General features: G+C 34.8%; 1 protein-coding gene, 1 long non-coding RNA gene and 1 pseudogene across 2 annotated transcripts; 2 read left to right on the top strand and 1 right to left on the bottom strand.

Annotated features, from left to right (window-relative positions):
- Positions 1–69: 69 nt before the first annotated feature.
- Positions 70–2,059, top strand: LOC106362078. Its single transcript, XM_013801895.3, has 4 exons — positions 70–280; positions 1,012–1,150; positions 1,243–1,306; positions 1,413–2,059. The coding sequence occupies exons 2-4, from the start codon at positions 1,017–1,019 to the stop codon at positions 1,704–1,706; spliced, it is 492 nt and encodes a 163-aa protein (XP_013657349.2). The 5' UTR covers positions 70–280; positions 1,012–1,016; the 3' UTR covers positions 1,707–2,059.
- Positions 2,060–6,419: 4,360 nt separating this feature from the next.
- LOC106442503 lies at positions 6,420–14,702 on the bottom strand (annotated as a pseudogene).
- Positions 9,240–10,745, top strand: LOC106440133. The gene is made up of 3 exons (XR_001287616.3): positions 9,240–9,505; positions 10,101–10,258; positions 10,353–10,745. It is a non-coding gene; the product is annotated as an uncharacterized LOC106440133 (long non-coding RNA).
- Positions 14,703–19,395: the final 4,693 nt, after the last annotated feature.

The following is a 19,395-nucleotide window of genomic DNA, read 5'->3' as shown; positions in this document are numbered from 1 at the left end:
CAACGCAACGTTTTTCAAACGAATTTATGAAATGTGTTTGATTAGAAATTAATTAAAAATAAAAGTTAAAGTAAAGTAAAACAAGCGTTTCGAAATTAATCATAAATAAATAGATGCGAATTCTATTACATTGCTCTCTGTAGGTTCTATATTTCTATCTGCCTTTGCTGTTAACCTAAGAGCCATTAGACTTTTCTTCAGATCTTTCATTCTCTTTCTTCTTCTTGGCTCAAACCTGCTTTCTCGTCCAAAAGAACGATCTCTGCTTTTCAAGCTTCAGGTATCTCTCTCGAATATCTTGTGCTTTTGTTTCTGATCTAATCCTCGGTGTTTTGGGTTAAACTCTGGTCTGGATCTGAGTGACTTGCATTTTCTGTTAAAGATTCTTGTTTGATGTGTTCTTGATTTTCATTTTTGGATCTGAAACTATCATGCATGTTCAGATGCTTCACGTCTCCTTTAGAGATCATATGTGTGTTATCGAGAAGAATAGATTTTCATCATTTCCATATCTATCTAGATCATGGAATCACAGTTTATGTTCTTCTCCATCTGTTTTCTTGAGAAGCTATATTTATTTCAAAATGCATCAGATGAATTTCTCACTGTTCGAGTTAGACTTTTTCTTTATGACTTTTCTTTTTTAGTTTACTTAAATATTTTTAGTAAAGACAAGAAAAAATCATGTATCCACTATGATCCTGACAGCATCACTATATAAGCTAAAAACTTATTAAACTAAAAAAAAAAGTCTCAGAAAACAGTATCATGGAATATGTCAAGTGGCTGATTTCTGTCTTAATTAAAGAATTTAATAATGAATAAAATTCCTAACTAATTAATTAAATACGATATTATGACCAGATCTCCATAATAAACACGTTACCGTTTGACCACCTCTCTCTTCCCTTATCCTATTTAACATTCTTATTTATTTTTGCATCCTCCATCAATCTCTCCTCAAGATAAGTTTATTCGCAAGTGGTTGATTTGATTGATTCTTTTGAGCAGCAAAGATGAACAGCTGTGGAGTTCAACAAACCGCTTTCGAGGTGATGAGGAGCAGAGACGCCGTCGTTTGCCCTAAACCACGTCGTGTCGGTGTCCTAAACCACCACCACCTTGCTCGATCTCTCCGTTGGCAAGTCAGGTAAAGACATACTTTCTTTATCTCTGTTGTTTTCTTATAGAGAGGAATAACGTTTTCATCAATCATTTTGTTAAAATATGTTTTTATTTCAGTCACCAGATGGAGCTATGTGAGTCGAATTCAAGAAGTGATACTTTGGATTTCATACTCGCTAAGGTTAATATAAATAACCTTTTGCTCATAACTAGAATTTGTATATATAAAATATTATTTATTTTCTGTTATGTGAGATTGATCTTGTGCATATATATTTTATTTATAGGGTGGTGGTTGTGAACAAGATCCGACGCCGGAGCTATTCTTCACAGGGTCACCGCCGTGTAGAGTTTCTAACCCTTTAACCAAAGATTCACTCTTTCAGGACGAGCTTCTCGTGGTGGCTCCTCCTCCTCCGTCGACTCCACGAGCAACCAAGCCGCCGCCACCGTCTTCTCCAAGGAACGGTGGCGGTTGCGTTAGGGCGACGACTAACTTCGGGAACAATCCTGCGGTTCGTGTCGTGGGATTTAATTGCCTTGACATGGACAGACGCAACAGCGTTCCTACTCTTGCATAAGAGTCCCAAAACATGCATATATATATAACAGAGAGGGCTAAAAACCATTCAAAAGGTTTAGGAGTCTGGATCAAGTGGGTCTGTGGAAAATTTGTAAATATTTTCAAGAAAAGGTAATTTATAAAGATATATAAATATAGGATTTGAGTGTCCAATTTGGGAGTTTTGTAAAAGTAAAAGGGAGAGAGAAGGGTTTGTGAGTGTTGGTGAAAATAAGAGCATCAGTGTTTCTTCACTATTGTAGCAAAAGGAATGAGTTTTGAAATGTGAAGATATCATTTCTACTCTTTTTTCTGTTGTCTCTTTTGTACAGATGTAATTTTCATGGGAAATGAAATTTTTAGTCTTATTTATTTACTTCGTGTTTTGAAATGTGAAGATATCATTTCTACTCTTTTTTCTGTTGTCTCTTTTGTACAGATGTAATTTTCATGGGAAATGAAATTTTTAGTCTTATTTATTTACTTCGTGTTTTCTGGCAAAAATCAATCAATAATGGTGTACTATCATGTCTTTTTGGTAAACTACTATCATGTCTTCGCGCTCTTGTTTGTATCAAACTTTCAATATGATACATGATCATTGAAAAAATGGTTTCAAATTCAACATTCACAATATTAAATTATTAATCAAGTAAGAAGAGTAGTCATCATGCCTGCTTTTAACAACATTCATTATGTCGAATCAAAAATGTGTGCCTTATTTTTAAAAGTTTTACTTGTTCTAGAGTAAATTAAAGGAACACAAATGATAGGATCATTTCTCTATACATAAATATCCAAAGATTTATAAATTTAGCATATCGTGTTACAATTTGCAATATATAGCATGCTACCAACGTTCTTTAACAAAATCTAACATGTTAACAACATGATTTAAGACATTTTTAATTGTTTTGAAATTTCAAAATGTTTTAACCAAATATATAAACGCATCGTATCCACGATCCTTCACTGGCCCAGCTTCATTCCTATTGGTCTGAAGTCTTCGCGAGCCCAAGTTCACGAACATGACTAATGCACACAATGATATCCATTGCTATTTTCGCCGAGCTTCCAATAATAGATTGTGATTTATTAATCGATAAAAATAGGAACGAAGTAATATAGTATACTGTATACATACATGGCCAATGGTTACAGACCAGGCATGTGACATGAGGACAGCTCATTATTTCTTTGTCAGTGGATCTATTTCGATTGTTTGCTTAAAACTTGGGAAAAATCAAACTAATAATATTGAATTATCTTGTTTTATCAGATTATAAGAAATATCTAATTACAAAAATTATAGCTAAAAGTTTTTCACATAACTATTTACAATTATAATACTTATATTATATGTTACATTTTACATGACGCTAAAGTTTGTACAATTATTATGATGATGTTAATATAAATAACAAAAAAACTATTTAGCACAAGTATTCCATGACCGATCAGATAATACGTGCCGCTTTTGGTTAAACCTACACTAGAAAAAATTAAAATATAATTACCGGATAAAAATAGGTTGACAGGTTTAGCTGTGAAAGCAATATTAGCAAGTTTAATTTTTCCAAAAAAAAAACTTTAGCCAGTTTAATAGACTTGCGAAAACGTCGTGAAATCGAACAAAGTAGCGTTGCAGTGTCACGTCATAAACATTTCTTTTATCCTTTTGAATTAATTAGTAGTCCCTATATATATTCATCCAAAAATATACCCACTCAAACATTATATTAAACTTTTAACAAAATATGCTTGCTTGGAAAATTGTTTTTGAAGACGTCTGTAAAATGAAAAATAAAAGAGACATTATTTATTCGATAAATTCCATCTAATAACAATTTTTAAGTTTTTGTTACAAAAATAGTCTTCGATGAAAAAAATGACCAAAATAAGTTTTATTAAAAGGTGAAAATGTATTTTTACTTTAGGATTAACTAATCTAGATTTAGGGTTTACAGATAAGGAGTGGAGTGTTGGGGATATGATTTCAAATTTCAAAATAAAAAAGTTATTTTAGTCATTTTAAATTTATTTTTGTGACAAAAACTTAAAAAGAGTTATTCGAGAGAATTGCCTTTTTATTTTCTAAAATAAAAAGAAAAGAACGAGGACAAATAATTTAAAGTTTCTCCTTTTTTCTTCTTACAAAATTATCCTGATTACATCAGTTTTTTTAATCAACGAGTCATATGTTACATTAAAACACATAAATCGATTATACTATAAATGTATAGAGAGGTAAAAAAATTATGAATCAAGTAAGTTATACTTTGGATACTTTTCTATCATCTAGATCCAGAGATTTTGCATATCCTAAATTCACGTACCTTCTAAAATATTATTAACCAGAAATTTAAACATTAGTATAAACTATGAAATACATTCTTACAAGTTTTTGGCTAATTTATTTATATTTCCTTTTATCTTAGTTTGCAAAACTGGTGTTGGTGTTTCATTCAAATTCAATTAAATTCGCATAAGAGAATCTCCAATGTATTACTCCAATTTTTACTCCAAAATGATGTAACTCCAAAACGGAGTTGGATTTTACTCCAATGTATTACTCCATTGTTTATTCCAAAAAAATATTCACAAATGATTTCCTTTTTATTTAGTTAATAATTATTAGTACTACCTTCGACTTATAAAAATTTAAAAATTAACACAACTATTTTATATTTACAAAACTTTCATAAAAATATATTTTATTTAAATTGAATATTTATTAATAAAAATACAGTTAGAGATTTTTTTCCAACTTCAATTGGTGTAATTTTCATCATATGCAATTTTTATAATTCAAAAACAAAATAATGCATTAAGAGAACATAAAAAAGAAAACAAAGTTTTGTTTTTTAATTTAAATTATGTACTTGATCCAAATGTTTGTGCATATATTAAGTTTAACAAGTAAAAATGTTATCAATCGAAATGTTGACCCACAAGATAAACAAACTTATCTATTTGGTTTGAACGATACTTCACCAATTCCAAAAACAGTTTACATAATTATTAAATCACTTATTTATATTATATTATATTATATTATATAAAATTATAAAATATTTATGTTTAGTTTTGATTTTTATTATTTTATGCATCTTTTATGTAAAACCATCAAATAATATTTTGTGAAGTATTTTATTTATTATCATGTTATTGTATTATTTTAAATATTATATAAGTATGAATAAAAAATATTCAAGATTAAAAGGATCATTTCATAAATAAATAAAATTCAACTCCAAAATGGAGTAATGAGTAAGATTAATCCATAAATGTAGTAACCCTAGCCATTCTATTTTGGAGTTGAATATGGAGTAGGGTTGGAGACGATTTTATTTCAAAATGAACTTTGGAATCAAAAATGTATGGGTTGGAGATGCCCTAATGTTCTTTTCTTGACATACAATAATATTTTTTTTGTTTCGCCATATAACTTTTTCAGATATACTATTTTTTTTTGTCATCTGTATTATAAATTTAAACAGCATTACAAAAAGTCCATAAAAAAGACCAGAAAACACTACAGCAAAGACCCAAAATATAGGCAACAACAACCAAGAAACCAAAGACAGCCCAACCAGGCCCAAACAAAAACCAAAGGAACACGCTTTCCACTTGCTCACCACGCGTTACTGATTAGCGTAAGTGGGTCAACACGTGGAACAAAGGAAACGCACGTGTCACACGAAACGGCCACCGTCTTCACAGGAAGAAAGTCATCACCGGAGCGACTTCCGGACGGCCACCGGAACACATCGGAAACATGACGCCGTAGAAGAAGAGACCGTCGGACGACTTTAGACAATCAAGAACCACACCACCATCAGACGACTTCACCGATAAAAACGTCTCCGATAACCTCCAATCGTGTGTTCCACCGGACACAAACCGGAACAGGAACCCAAACAAAAAGATCGCCAGGAGCGATGATAAGAATTGAGAGAGTAGTCGCCAAAACGCCTTAGCCATTAACACCGGACGTCTAAACAACAGAGAAAACTTGAATGAAGAAATCGAAGATCCTCCTGAGAAAGCCAGCAAACGCAAAAGAGACTAAAGCCAAACAAACAAAATTCGGGAAGATCCCGGAGGTAAGCCAACGACTCTACCGGAGAAGAAGGTAGATCGTCGGAATCGAAGCCAGCGATCATCGGAGAGGAAGATGCTCCGCCGGAGCCAGAAGCCGGATTGCTCTGCTTAAAGAAGACGCAAACAACCGGAGCGAAAAGCCGGCCAACAGTGCTAAGGGAGTCACCAGATGCCGGAACTGGATCTTAGACGCTGGTCAGAGGAAGCCGGAGAAGATCAATGGATAAACCCGAAACCTCTCTCTAAAAGATAATGAAGAGATAAGAGAGAGGTTTCCATATAACAATTTTTAGATATACTATATGTCAATCAATTATCTGTTAATATCTACCAAAATAAATTTCCAGATAATTCTGCCGTTACGCTTTGAATAGATTAATAATAAGTTTGTATTTCTGGTCAAGCTTTTAAAACAACCATTCCAACTTTCCAAGTCAGACGTCCCTATAATTTTCTAGATAACAAAAAAAAGGCAGACGTTACAAACTTGAAATAAATATCGATAAATGGGCGAGTACTTTTTTTATTGTTTACTTGTAACTTGTATCTGAGAGACTGAGACCATCGACGCAATTAATCGATACATTATATTCCGTAGAGCCGACGGTGATTGAGATAATGACGTGGATCCATTGGATACGACATTGCCGCGCAAGGTGTGTTACAGTAACGTTACACGTTGCACATTCACTGTGCACGTCGTCTACCTCACGTTAGATTTTTCAGTTGTTTCCCTTTTAATTAGAGTTTTTTCTTTATCCATTTGAATTTATTTTGGAGTTGATATATCAAAAGGTAATTTTTTTTTTTTTGTCATCTTTATTATAATGGCAAAAGCCTAAAGAGGATTTTACAAGATTGAAGCCATCAAGGCCCGACCATACTAAAACAAAACCAAACGGCCCAAAACGGCCCAACCAGGAAAGACGTCCAAAGGAAGAAAATGACGAGGCTGACATCATGTAAAATGAAAAGCGCATGTCATGCGCTGAAGGGACACGTGCCAAGCGAAGGCGCCACCATTCTTCACCGACCTGCATGTCATCGTCGGAATTCAAATCGGCATTCCACCGGACACACCGGAAACAGGAACCCGTTCAATGGAAACCGTCGAAGACAATGATTGGAAGTGATAAGAATTTGATAACAACTCCTTAATCTTCAACACCGGACCTTCAACCACCGGAAACCTCAATCAACACCGCCGAGAGTAAATCCAGTAGCAGAACCACCGTCGTGCCAAAGACTAAGCCAAACGGTATCTGCTTAGAGAAAACGCTTCAACTGCATGCGATTAAGCTTAAGAATCTGATTCACAATCAGATCTGAGAACAAAGCTCTGTCGAATCAAAAGGTAAATAACTCTGAAATTAATTTTGTAATAAAAATTGTTTTGTAAATTGTAATTCTCGAAACCAGATAAAAACCAAACAAGTTTTTTTTTATTCTAGTGTGCGAACTACCTAAGAGCAAGATTAACCAGAAAAACCCTTAAGGGTTTCTTAGTGATTATTTAAGTAATTAAAAGTAGTTAAGAGCTTTAGTTAAAAGCTTCATAGATTTTGTGTTCCAATGCTAGTTTCTTAATTAAGAGTTTTTTAAAAAAAAAATAAACAAGCATGCTCTCGCCTCTACATGTTACAACCAACGACACACGGATTAGACAATCATGATTATCAGTCTGTGGCACAGAAACATACAAGTACAAGACATTACACAAGCGTGTACTCACCTCTGTCAGCAGCACAAGACAGTTTCTTCCGTCCTTGACTCGTGTGCCTCCTCTTGTGTCATGTTACCTGCTTAGAAAAGAAGACATCACACAAGAAACTTAAACAGAGCTTCACACAACAGAACAAGAACAAGAAACATACAAGCTAAACTTAACAGAACAACATCACACAAGAACAAAACAAATACATTAACTCCATAACAGAACATCATCACACAAGAAACTTAAACAGAGCTTCTTCTTAAACGTTTGAGCTATGTATTTTTCAGTATCTGCCAACTGAGTCATACCTCTCCAGAGAATAGGAAGCCATAGATTGGTGCTCAAAACTAGCGCCTTGGAGGCCTAGCCTCAGCTTCAGAGACTCTAATCTGCCTCCCGTCCAAATCCTACATATAGCACAAGTAAAAGCATATCAAGAGCAGTTCCATTTATCCCACTGTAAGTGACAGAAAAGGAAAGATACTTACAGCACCATCTAAAGTTATGATGGCATTTCGGGCCTCTTGAGCAGAGTTGTACTTCACAAACCCAAAACTTTTCGACCTACCACTGTCTCTGTCGTAGATGACTCTAGCCTCAACAACCTTCCCTTGCTCCCCAAACAAACTCTCCAGCGCCAAAACCTCTGCTTCTCCCTGTCGCTACTTCAGAGGCTGAAGACATAGTCACAAACCCAAAACCTCTGCTTCTCCCTGTCACCTTGTCATAGATTACCTAACAAAGACAACAAAACGAACAATCGGTAAAATCAATCTCAAACAACAACAACACAAAAGATTCAATCTTTATCTCATTTCTCAAAAACCCATAACTCAATTTAAGTCATACATCAGCCATCTCGACGTTTCCGGCGCTCTCGAAGAGCTGAGCAACCTGAGCACTGTCAACGTTGAAGGGAAGGTTACCGACGAAAAGCTTGAGATCAGAAGGGAAGGATTGGGGGAGGAGCGTCGTCATCAGCGAAGATGCTGTCTTCTTCGACTGAGGAGTCGTCAGTAACCGCGACGTTACGGACGAAGCGAGACGCGGCGGCAGAGATGGAGATGGAAGAGGAGATCGAGTGGAGATTGAAGGAGATGGAAGGAGGTAGGAGGGAAGCAGAGACGGGTCTGGAGATGGTGAAAAAAGGGAATACGGAGAAGACGAGGAAAGAGAGAAAAAAATTACAAATGCACGGTTTGGTGACACGTGGGTTAAAAACCCTTTTGGTAATCGGTTGCCGAAATCCTATGTTAAGGATCGGTAACATGCATTTTCTTTATTTTTGATTTAATTAAATGCCTCATTAATTTTAAAAACTCTCTTAAGAAACTTGGATAATCATGCTCTAATGCTGCTTATAACTATTTAGAGCACAATTATCCATGTCTCTTAGCAAGTTTCTTAGGGTAATTACGATTTAAAGAAAAAGAAAAATGTAAATAAGGCAAAAAACGTATCTTAATTAAGCGGTGGAAGAGCCGTCGCTTAGAGTACACGTGTAGTTGAAAAAAAAAATAAAGGGTCCGATTGGTAATGGCTGTAACTTTAAAATTTTTGTTGTAGAAAAAAACCTGTAGATTTTTTTGCTGTGGCTTTAAATTTTATTGCTGTATAATTTTATGAAAGCACTAAAAAATTGATTTAGATATTTGGCTCTGCAGAACACTTGTACAGCTATAGGTTATTTCTAGAGCTGTGGTTTCAAAAAAAAATTTAAAACTTAATTGATCTAAAATTGGTGGTTTAGAAATAAATAAGACTGGATAGCACCTGCAGCTACTACCGATCACCCGCAGCAACTACCGATCACCGGTCTTTCGATTCTTCCCCTCTTCCTATCTTCCTCTGTTCGTCTCTATCTCTTCCTCTCTATCGCTTCGTCTCTGTCTCTCTGATCGGACCTCCGTTTGGATCTCTGTTCCACCAGAGAGCTCTTGTTGAGATTTGCTATCGTCTCTCGATCTTCTCCAACCGCTTTGATTGTTTTTCTTCTTCTGGTAAGCTCGTTTTCTCTCTTCACCGTTGACGGCGAACTCCACGATGACGCATGTTCGTGTTCTCTTATGTTTCATTTGTGAATCAGTTTCTCTAGATCATATAATTTCTGAAGAAATCTTCAATTTTCTATGTATGGAAGCCATTAGAGAGATATCAAAGCATCAAACTTTTGTTCATCGTTCAATTTTGTTCAATTTTCGATCTCATGGAAGCCATTAGAGAGATAAAGGTCAACACTTTATTCATTGTTCCATGGTTTTCATGTGTGTGTATGATATCAAAGCATCAAACTTTTGTTTGTTTAGTAGTAGTTAGACGGTGTGGTTAAAACGTAGCTAAAGTATTGTGTGATACTAAAGGATTAAGCTTTTGTTTGTTTCGTTGTTGGATGATGTGGTTAGTTGCTGAACTATCACTTGTCAAACGAGTATTAGATCATGAATGTTTTGTTTAATGGTAGTACTATGAGAGTTGTAGATTGTATAAACTTGTAATTTGTGTTGCTGTGTTTGGCTTTTAAGTAGAGTGAGTGAGAAGGGTATGAACATGGACTCATCAGTTTTGGCTCTTGTGCTGTTTTCATCAATGTTTCAGGGCAATATAGGGATGCAGATTCTGGTTTTGGTTCTTTGCAAGCAAAGGAAATGTTGGAGCATTTACAGAATGTTCTAGCTAATGAGCATGTTGCTGTCAAAAGCGGCCACTACACTTGATGAAGCCCTTTGATTTCGAAACAACCAGTCTTTTGCAAGGTTTTGTTCTTTTATGATCTCAGTTTTAGTTCTATTTTGCTCTGTTTCTGCAAGAAAATAAAATGGTGATGTGAAGCTTTGTTTATCTTTGCAGGATGTTGAAGTACTGATGCATGCAAAGACGAGAGCATTTGATCATTATAAGGGATGGAGCTTGTACTTTGCAGATGATCCAATCCATACAGATGGTCGCTGATGTGCGGCAGTTCCAAACTATTGAAGCACGGCCAGTCTCACCTCTTTTGTTCTCTTTGATGTAAATAATGAGACATGTGTGTGATTGTTCAGTTGCTAGTTGTGTAAAGCAGTGTCTAGGATAGCTTAAAGAACGGGAAAATCAGTAGGTTGACGGTTTGGTTAGTTGACTTGTTTAGTCCAATGTTTATCTTCTCATCAAAATGTTTCATAATTTTGTTTTTTTTAAGATAGCTTAAGTTTATCTTCTCAGCACAATGTTTATTTTCTCATCAAAATGTTTCATAATATTTTTTTAAGAATCCTTAATTAAAAAACTCCCATTGAAGCACAAAATTTAAGGGTCTTTTAACTAAAGTTCTTGACTACCAAATATTACTAAAAAACTCATTAAGAGCCCCAAATGAGTTTGTAGAGTTAATGATGCTCTTATATTTTATCATCGGCTGCTAACTATTTTATGCCTCAAATATTCAATTGATAGAAATTTAGCTAATGACTTTTTTTTTACCAAAGACCATTTCTAATAGTCATTTTATTTTTCTCTTCAAAATAGAATAACCGTATAATAAAAGTAAAATTATTCTAAATAGTACTCTATTTTACAGTAAAAAATAAAAAAAAGCCAGAAAATAAATTAGATACACTATTTATAAAATAAACTCATTTTTAATTCTATTATAGAAAAAACAATAAAATATTATATTGGAGTATTTTTGCTGTAAATTTTATTTTAGAATAGAAAAATAAAGTGGAATTAGAGATGCTTTTAAACTCAAATCAACTATTTAAAAGTATTTTAGTTGAACAAAGAAACCTTCACAATAATAAAATTGAACAAAGAGAAAAACTAAAGCCTAAGCTAACCATTATCAGATGGATTGTACACACGAGCCGAAGTATACTGAAAATTTCTTTCAACCTTAATCGCATCGGTTTCCATACAATGGCTAGTTATATATATCTACTACACTAAAATGCGTTTTCAAACTTGCAACTAAACATCAAAAGTTAAAAAAAAAAAAAAAAAACTTGCAACTAATCTTTTACATGAGAATAGTCAACGTCAATTTTAGTCGATAACTTGCTTTGTAATTCGGAAAAAAATAAAATTGGCCGAATAGAACATATATTAGTTGAAACCACGTAATTCTCCGTTTTTTAAAACACGACAAAATGGAGAAATGAAAGCTGTGTAAAACTCACAATTTCACAAAATCACTTGTACAAAACATACTTTCAACTTAACAATACGTTAGAGCATCTCCAACCCCTAGCTATTTTCACTTCTATATGCTATAATAGAGGTAAAAATACTCAATCTCATTTTTATTTTCACCTCTAAAATAGAGATTGCTATTTTTTCCTCTATTTATAGAGGAAAAAATAGCATTCCTCTATTGTAGAGTCATATTTTTTTTATTTTCAAAATAGTCCTTTAACTTTCAAATTTTTATAGTTGTAACCAAAATAATTATATTTATAGAGAAATACAGCTTTTGTAGAAGTATAATAACATTTTTTATTTACATAATAGTCTTTTAACAAAACTTTAGTTTAAGAAAATTCATAAGTTTATGAAAATATTTTAAAAATTAAAAATAAATAGGGTTAGTTATCAACTTTTATAAATAAAATGTATCTTTTGTAAAATTAAAATAGAATATATTGAAAATATTTTTTTATAGAGATAAAAATAGAGAAATACATTGGAGATAACTCATCTCTATTTTAGAAATGTTCTATTTTAGAAGTAAAAATAGGAAATATATTAGAGATGGTCTTGGTGATCAAATTTTGTAACAATGATTGTTAATGCGTAATCATTCCGCGGAGGCAATTATCATAGCGCTGGCCGAAGACGACAGGACGTGAAAGGGACGCGCACCTGAACCGTCCTTCTACATTCTATATAAAATTACATTTCTTGTATGACATTAACGAATAAAATCATTATACTGTTCAACTTTTGTGAATTTGATATAGATTGGCATAGCACGAAATATATATCTTATTCTCTCTCTGTTTCCGAAAATAAGATTTTCTAAACTGTTCACGCTTATTAAGGATTCAATAAATGTTTATAATTTAATTTTTCATTATACATTTTTCAATAACTTTTCACCAATGAAATTTAATCAATTCAAATATGTTTCTTAAAAGTATAAAAAATACCTTAAACATATAGAAAATATATCTTTATGAAACAAGTAAAAAATCTAAAACATCTTACTTTCAGGAACGGAGTTAGTATATTAGTGAAATATTTCTACTAGTTTAGTATTTACTCCATAAATATGTCGATTTTCGTTCAAATTTATAGAAACTGCATACTCAATTTCTTAATTAATACTATTTTTAATTGTAAAAATGTTGGATCGAAACCTATAATTCTTTTGGGTCATGAATAATAGTCAGTTGTTTAATCTTTTTTCCGTAGCTGTTAAAATTTGAACATGACATATTAAAGATATACAGACTTTATCACTATAGATAGCAATTCCGGATGATTAATTATGATTTTAAAAAACTTTTTATATTTTTTAATAATAATTTCACTACAAGAAACACAAGTTTAACGAGGAAATTTAACGAGGAAAAGTAATCCTCGTAAATTTACGTCGACTTTACGAGGAAATATAAAATCAGCGTTATTTCCTCGTAAAATAACGACGAAATGATTTCGTCGTAAAGTCAATGTAATGTCACGTGGTTTTTGCGAGGAAATACATTTTTTTCGTAAACTCGACGTAAATGTAGCGTGTACTTTACGAGGAAATATTTTAAGTCTACTTAGCGAGAAAATTTTGAATCCACCAACTTTGTAGTTGTAACACGTTTTTTTCGGCCACCTAATTAAATTTCGTCGTAAATTCCTAGGAAAATTACAACTACCTGATTCGAAAATTTCCTATAAATATAGACATTTGAACATCATTTTAAACATACCAACAAGAAAAAAAACGTGAAAGAAAAAAAATATCGGGCTCCGGGAATATTTTCGAGTTGCGGAGGTGGATGTATATGCATAGAGATGCTAACGGGAGAGCGATGAAAAAATACCTTACGGAGCTGGAGACATTTATGCATCAAGCAGATTCCACACCGCTCGCCCAAGAAAGTGGTAAGATGTTCTGTCTTTGTCGGAAATGCAATAATTCTAAATTGGCAAATCGTGAAAATGTTTGGAAGCATTTAATAAATAGAGGTTTCACGCCAAATTACTTTATCTGGTTTCAACATGGAGAAAGTTATAATTATGATCAGAATGAAGCTAGTAGTAGTAATAGCAATTTTCAGGAAGAACCGGTTGATCATCATTTGCATAATGAACATAGTTACCATCAGGAAGAGCAGATGGTAGATTATGATAGGGTTCATGATATGGTAACTGATGCATTCGTAGCTCATGATGAAGATGAAGAACCTAATATAGATGGAAAAAAGTTATATGAAATGTTAAATGCGGCGAATCAGCTACTTTACAGTGGTTGTAGAGAAGGTCTCTCTAAATTGCCGTTGACTGCTAGAATGATGAATATTAAAACTAATCACAATCTACCTAAAAGTTGCATGAATGAATGGGCATACTTGTTTAAAGAGTATTTGCTGGAAGACAATGTGTCTGCTGATTCTTATTATGAGATTCATAAACTGGTTTATAGTCTTGGGTTGCCTTCGGAGATGATAGATGTTTGCATCGACAACTGCATGATCTACTGGGGAGATGATGAGAAGTTAGAAGAATGTCGATTCTGCAAGAAGCCACGATTCAAGCCGCAAGGACGGGGACGTAATAGGGTACCGTACAAAAGGATGTGGTACCTACCATTTACAGACAAATTGAAAAGATTGTACCAATCAGAGCAGACTGCTGGAAAGATGAGATGGCATGCCGAGCATACTCAGACGGATGGTGAGATGACTCATCCATCAGATGCAAGAGCCTGGAAATATTTTAACAAAGTACATCCGGATTTCGCTAGCAATAGCCGGAATGTGTATCTCGGATTATGCACAGATGGATTTAGTCCATTCGGAATGTCAGGGAGACAATATTCATTGTGGCCAGTCTTTCTTACGCCATACAACCTGCCACCGGAGATGTGCATGCAACGGGAGTTGCTATTCTTGACCATATTAATACCTGGTCCGAACCATCCAAAAAGGTCTCTGGATGTTTTCCTACAACCACTGATAAAATAGTTGAAGGATTTGTGGTCAACAGAGCTGAGGACGTATGACTGCTCAACAAAGACGAATTTTACGATACGATGCGAGCGATGTTTTTGTGGACCATAAGTGACTTTCCTGCCTATGGGATGTTTTCTGGATGGACTACACATGGGAGATTAGTTTGTCCATATTGTAATGGAACGACATATGCGTTTCAACTGAAGAATGGTAGGAAGACAAGTTAGTTCGATTGTCACCGTCGATTTCTTTCCATTGGCCATCCGTACCGAAGAAACAAGAATTTTTTTGGGCACAAAATGGTTGTGAGAGACACTTCTCCTCCATATCTAACTGGAGAACAAATTGAAGCGCAAATCGACTACTACGGAGCTAACGAAACAGTTTGTTGTGGTGGTAATTGGCATGTCCCTCGTAATATGCATGATTCTTACGGTGTTCATCAAAACTGGCACAAAAAGAGTATAATTTGGGAGTTGCCATGTTTGAAGGATCTTCTTCTTCGCCCCAACCTCGATGTGATGCATATAGAGAAGAATTTCTCTGAGAACATCATGAATACAATATTGAATGTCCCAGGGAAGACAAAAGACAACATAAAATCGAGGTTGGACTTGCCGGATATTTGCTCAAGAAGTGAGTTACATATAAAAAGCAATGGACAAGTTCCCGTTCCGATATTCAGATTGTCTTCAGAAAAAAAGTGTGTTATTCAACTGGGTGGCATCAGAAGTGAAGTTCCCCTTTGGGTATGTTTCAAATCTCTCTAGATGTGTTGAAAAGGGTCAAAAGTTCTTCGGGATGAAGATTCATGATTGTCATGTCTTTATGCAACGACTACTTCCCTTTGCATTTGCGGAGCTAATTCCAACAAACGTACATGAAGCATTTGCAGATAGTATATTATAACGCAGTAATTTTATAATAGTTTAGTTTGCAATAATAAATGACTAATATAATGTGTTTAATTGTTTTTGGAATATACAAGGCATTGGAGCATTTTTCAGGGATCTGAGCACACACACTCTTAAAGAAGAAATCGTGGAATAGCTTCAGCAGAACATTTCCATCTTATTGTGCAACTTGGAGAAGATATTTCCTCCGGAATTTTTTGACGTTATGGAGCATCTAGCTGTCCACCTCCCATATGAAGCATTTCTTCGTGGACCTGTACATTACAGATGAATGTATCAGCATGAGCGAGCCATGAAATATTTGAAGGGAAAAGCAAAGAACCTCGAAAAGGTTGAAGGTTCTATAATTGCTGGAAGTTTGACGAAAGAAACTTCTCACTTCACATCGTACTACTTTGCGTCAAAAGCACGTACCAGGAAAAGAGCTCCAAGAAGATATGATGATGGTGGTTTCGCGCCAACATATGCAGTTGCTGGTGTTCCAGACATCTTTAGACAGATTGGGCGACTCGGTGGGAAATTAAAAGAGGTTTGGTGGTCGAGTGAAGAAGACGCTCATACTGCACACACTTATATTCTACTCAATTGCGAGGATCCATTGATGCGTTATTTTGAAAGGTAACATATATGCACACTTCTAAACACATATACGTATAAATTATATAATTGCCAAAGATTAATTAATATAAAATGTGATTTTACAGCCTATTTGTTTCTCAAGTCGAAGAAACATTCTCAGGTATATCCACAAGTGACGTAGACAAAAAGAAAGATCAACACTTTATTAAGTGGTTGAAGAATCATGTATTAGCTCAAACTCTTAATTTTTTTCAGGTCGATCAAACTCTTTTTTCATACATGATCTGTATTTCAACGTTCTCTTTATTTTTGCAGGTTGATTATGACGACGATGCAGATTATCCTAAGTTGTTACATGAAGTAATTCAATCTCCACTTGTAAAGTTCACCACATCACAGATGTATTTCACACGATGCTATACTTTTCACACATATGAGTATGGTAGACAGCGGACGACCAGTAACTATGGAATATATGTGAAAGGGGAAACAGATTTCTACGGGATCTTGACGGAGATTATTGAAGTCGAATTTCCAGGGATATTGAAGCTGAAATGCGTCCTCTTCAAATGTGAATGGTTCGACCCCGTCGTCAACATAGGTGTTTGGTTTAACAAATTCGGTGTAGTTGATGTCAATGGTGGACAAAGGTACAACAAATTCTTTTTTCCATACATAAGGAAAATAAATTAATTTCTACGTTTTCTTTATTTTTGCAGGTACAACAAATTCGAGCCTTTCATCTTAGCTTCACAAGCAGACCAAATTGGTTAGCCGTGATCAAAGTTACATCTCGAGGACAAATCATCAGTGGAGAAGAACCACCATTGCAAGAAGAACAGATAAATGAAGTCGAAGAGCCTGAACAAGAAATTGATGGCATCCTTCTCATTGATCCGCATAATCATGAGTACGAAGATCTTACCGACGATGCCACAGACGAAGCTGTTGAAGACGAGTTTAATGAAAATAATGATGTTTCTAGTGATGACGAGAATGTCTATGTATCCGATTGATGTATTTATTTTTAATAAGATTGATTTTCAGACTTAATGCATGTGATTTGATGGATTTAATCATGAAAAACTATTTATATAATTTGATTTTGTGTAAGGTAATGGGAGTTTATATTAGAAATAAGAAATTGAGATTATAAGTTAAGGAATTGTAGTTTTGGAATTTGAGGTTTGGAATGGAAAGAATAGATTGAGGTTAAAGGGAAGATGGGTTTGAGGTTTGGAATATATGACGTAGAAGATAAGGAAGATGGGGTTTGGGGTTTCGGATTTTAGGGATTTAAACAAAAACGACGAAAAGAACGCAGAATTCGTTAATTCCACGTAAGCAGAAATTGTCGTAAAGACCTCGTAACCGGAAAACGGGGGCCTCGTTATTTCCTCGTAAATAATAACACAGGCCTTGCTATTTCCTCGTAAATGAACGACTAATATTTGAAAAAAGAAGAGAAGAAAAAAGAAGAGAAGAAAGATACTGGAATCATAGGTGGAAAGAAACAAGGCGAGACCTACGTAAATCTAGCCTTGTCTCCGCCCACATGTGTTCCCGTATCTTTCTCTCCTTCTTTTTTTTCAAATCTTTCTAATTTGAAAAGTAAACTGGTGAGTAATTATCTCTGATTTGATAAGCAAACTGGTGTGTATTTATAGGAAATTTTGAAAGGTTTTACGACCAATTAGCTTTGTCTCCTTCCTCATAATCATCGCTATTTCCTCGTAAACTAACGAGGAGCTTACGACGAATCCTAAAATAATCATCGTTAATTCCACGTAAGCACAATTCGTCGTAAAGACCTTGTAATAGAAAAACGCAGGCCTCGCTAATTCCTCGTTAATCAACGAGGACGTTACGAGGAAACAAAACGCTGGCCTCGCTAATTCCTCGTAAAGAAAAACACGGGTCTCGCTAGTTCCTCGTAAATTTACGAGTAAATTACGACGATTACTAATTTCTTATATATACACGCGAGCTTCGCTCTCCCATTTTGTCTCCACTTCCTCTCTCTTTCGTAGCAATGGTACGTTCTCTCTCTATTTCCTCTCTAATTTGATTAGTTTAGGGTAGATTAGGTGGTTAGTGTAGGGAATTTAGATAGGTTTACTGATTTTATGTTAATTAGTGTTGATTAGGTGGTTAATGTAGGGAATTTAGCAAGATTTATAGAATTTGTTATTTATAGAATTTGTTAATTACTGTTGATGTTAACTTTAAAAATTAAATTTTTTTCCAGACGATTCGAAAGAACAGACTTACTCCCCATTACAGACAGATGTTCGGTGAGCCTGGTAGTCGTTTAGACCCGTCGTCTTTTTCAGCTCCCAGTTCTTCGGGTCCGGAGACTGTCCCCAAGACTCAGACTTCTCAGAGAGTCTCTCGGTCACCTTCTTCTAGTGCACCATCGATTCCTCATGTGCCTCCTTCTGTGCTTCCTCCGATGGCTCTTCCGACGATGCCTCCTCTTGTGCCTCCTCCAATGGCTCCTCTGATGCCCGCCGAGATTCATCCTGATTTGATGGTGCCTCCGAGTGCTTCTTACTCACAGTACACTGTCGAGGACCTTCTCGGTCAGCCAGGCAGAGAAGGTTTACCAGTCATAGACCCCGACCGACCAGATGGAACTTTGTGGTATGTTACATTAATTATTATTTTTTAATTCTTTTAAAATTCTTTTATAACATTAATAAATAATTTATACTTAAATTTCTTTTTTTTCAGGTTTGGGGTTGACAGATGTCTTGCATCGGACGTAACCGACACGATCAAAGGTTACTTCTTCATGGCACATCCGAATTGGAAAAAGACGCCGATCTACGTCAGAAAGACGTGGTTCAAAATTTACGTTGTAAGTTACTATTAATTAATTATATATACTTTAAATTTTTTATGATTTATATATATATATATATATATATATTTTTTTTTTTAAAAACTAATTATTAATTTAATTTTTTTTTACAGCAAAAATATCATTGGTCCATAGGGGTCAATGAGAGGGTGAGGAAAGCGTTTTACGCGAAGGCAAAAGTTTGCTTGTTGGACACGGTTTCCAACTGGAAGGGTGACTGGATCGTGAAGGGGTATGAGCGTGACAAACCCGCTGAGCTCACCACAGATGTGTGGGATGGTCTCATCCGTTATTGACGGGATCCTGAGTCCATTAGAATCGCCTAGTCTTGCTCTGCCTCCCGTAACACGGTAGATGAGCACGGCCACGGGCCGTTGCTTCACTCTACGGGC

This window comes from Brassica napus, chromosome C8 (genome assembly GCF_020379485.1).
Source record: "Brassica napus cultivar Da-Ae chromosome C8, Da-Ae, whole genome shotgun sequence".
Classification (NCBI taxonomy): domain Eukaryota; kingdom Viridiplantae; phylum Streptophyta; class Magnoliopsida; order Brassicales; family Brassicaceae; genus Brassica; species Brassica napus.
The sequence above is the reverse complement of the archived record's forward strand: the minus strand, read 5'-3'. Positions and strand labels throughout refer to the sequence as shown.

Bases quoted from the DNA above. Each gene is read 5' to 3' on its own strand.
- LOC106362078 (XM_013801895.3), top strand. From the start codon at position 1,017: ATGAACAGCTGTGGAGTTCAACAAACCGCTTTCGAGGTGATGAGGAGC. The intron at 1,151-1,242 runs GTAAAGACATAC...TTTTTATTTCAG, and splicing joins TCTCTCCGTTGGCAAGTCAG to TCACCAGATGGAGCTATGTG. The intron at 1,307-1,412 runs GTTAATATAAAT...TTTTATTTATAG, and splicing joins TGGATTTCATACTCGCTAAG to GGTGGTGGTTGTGAACAAGA.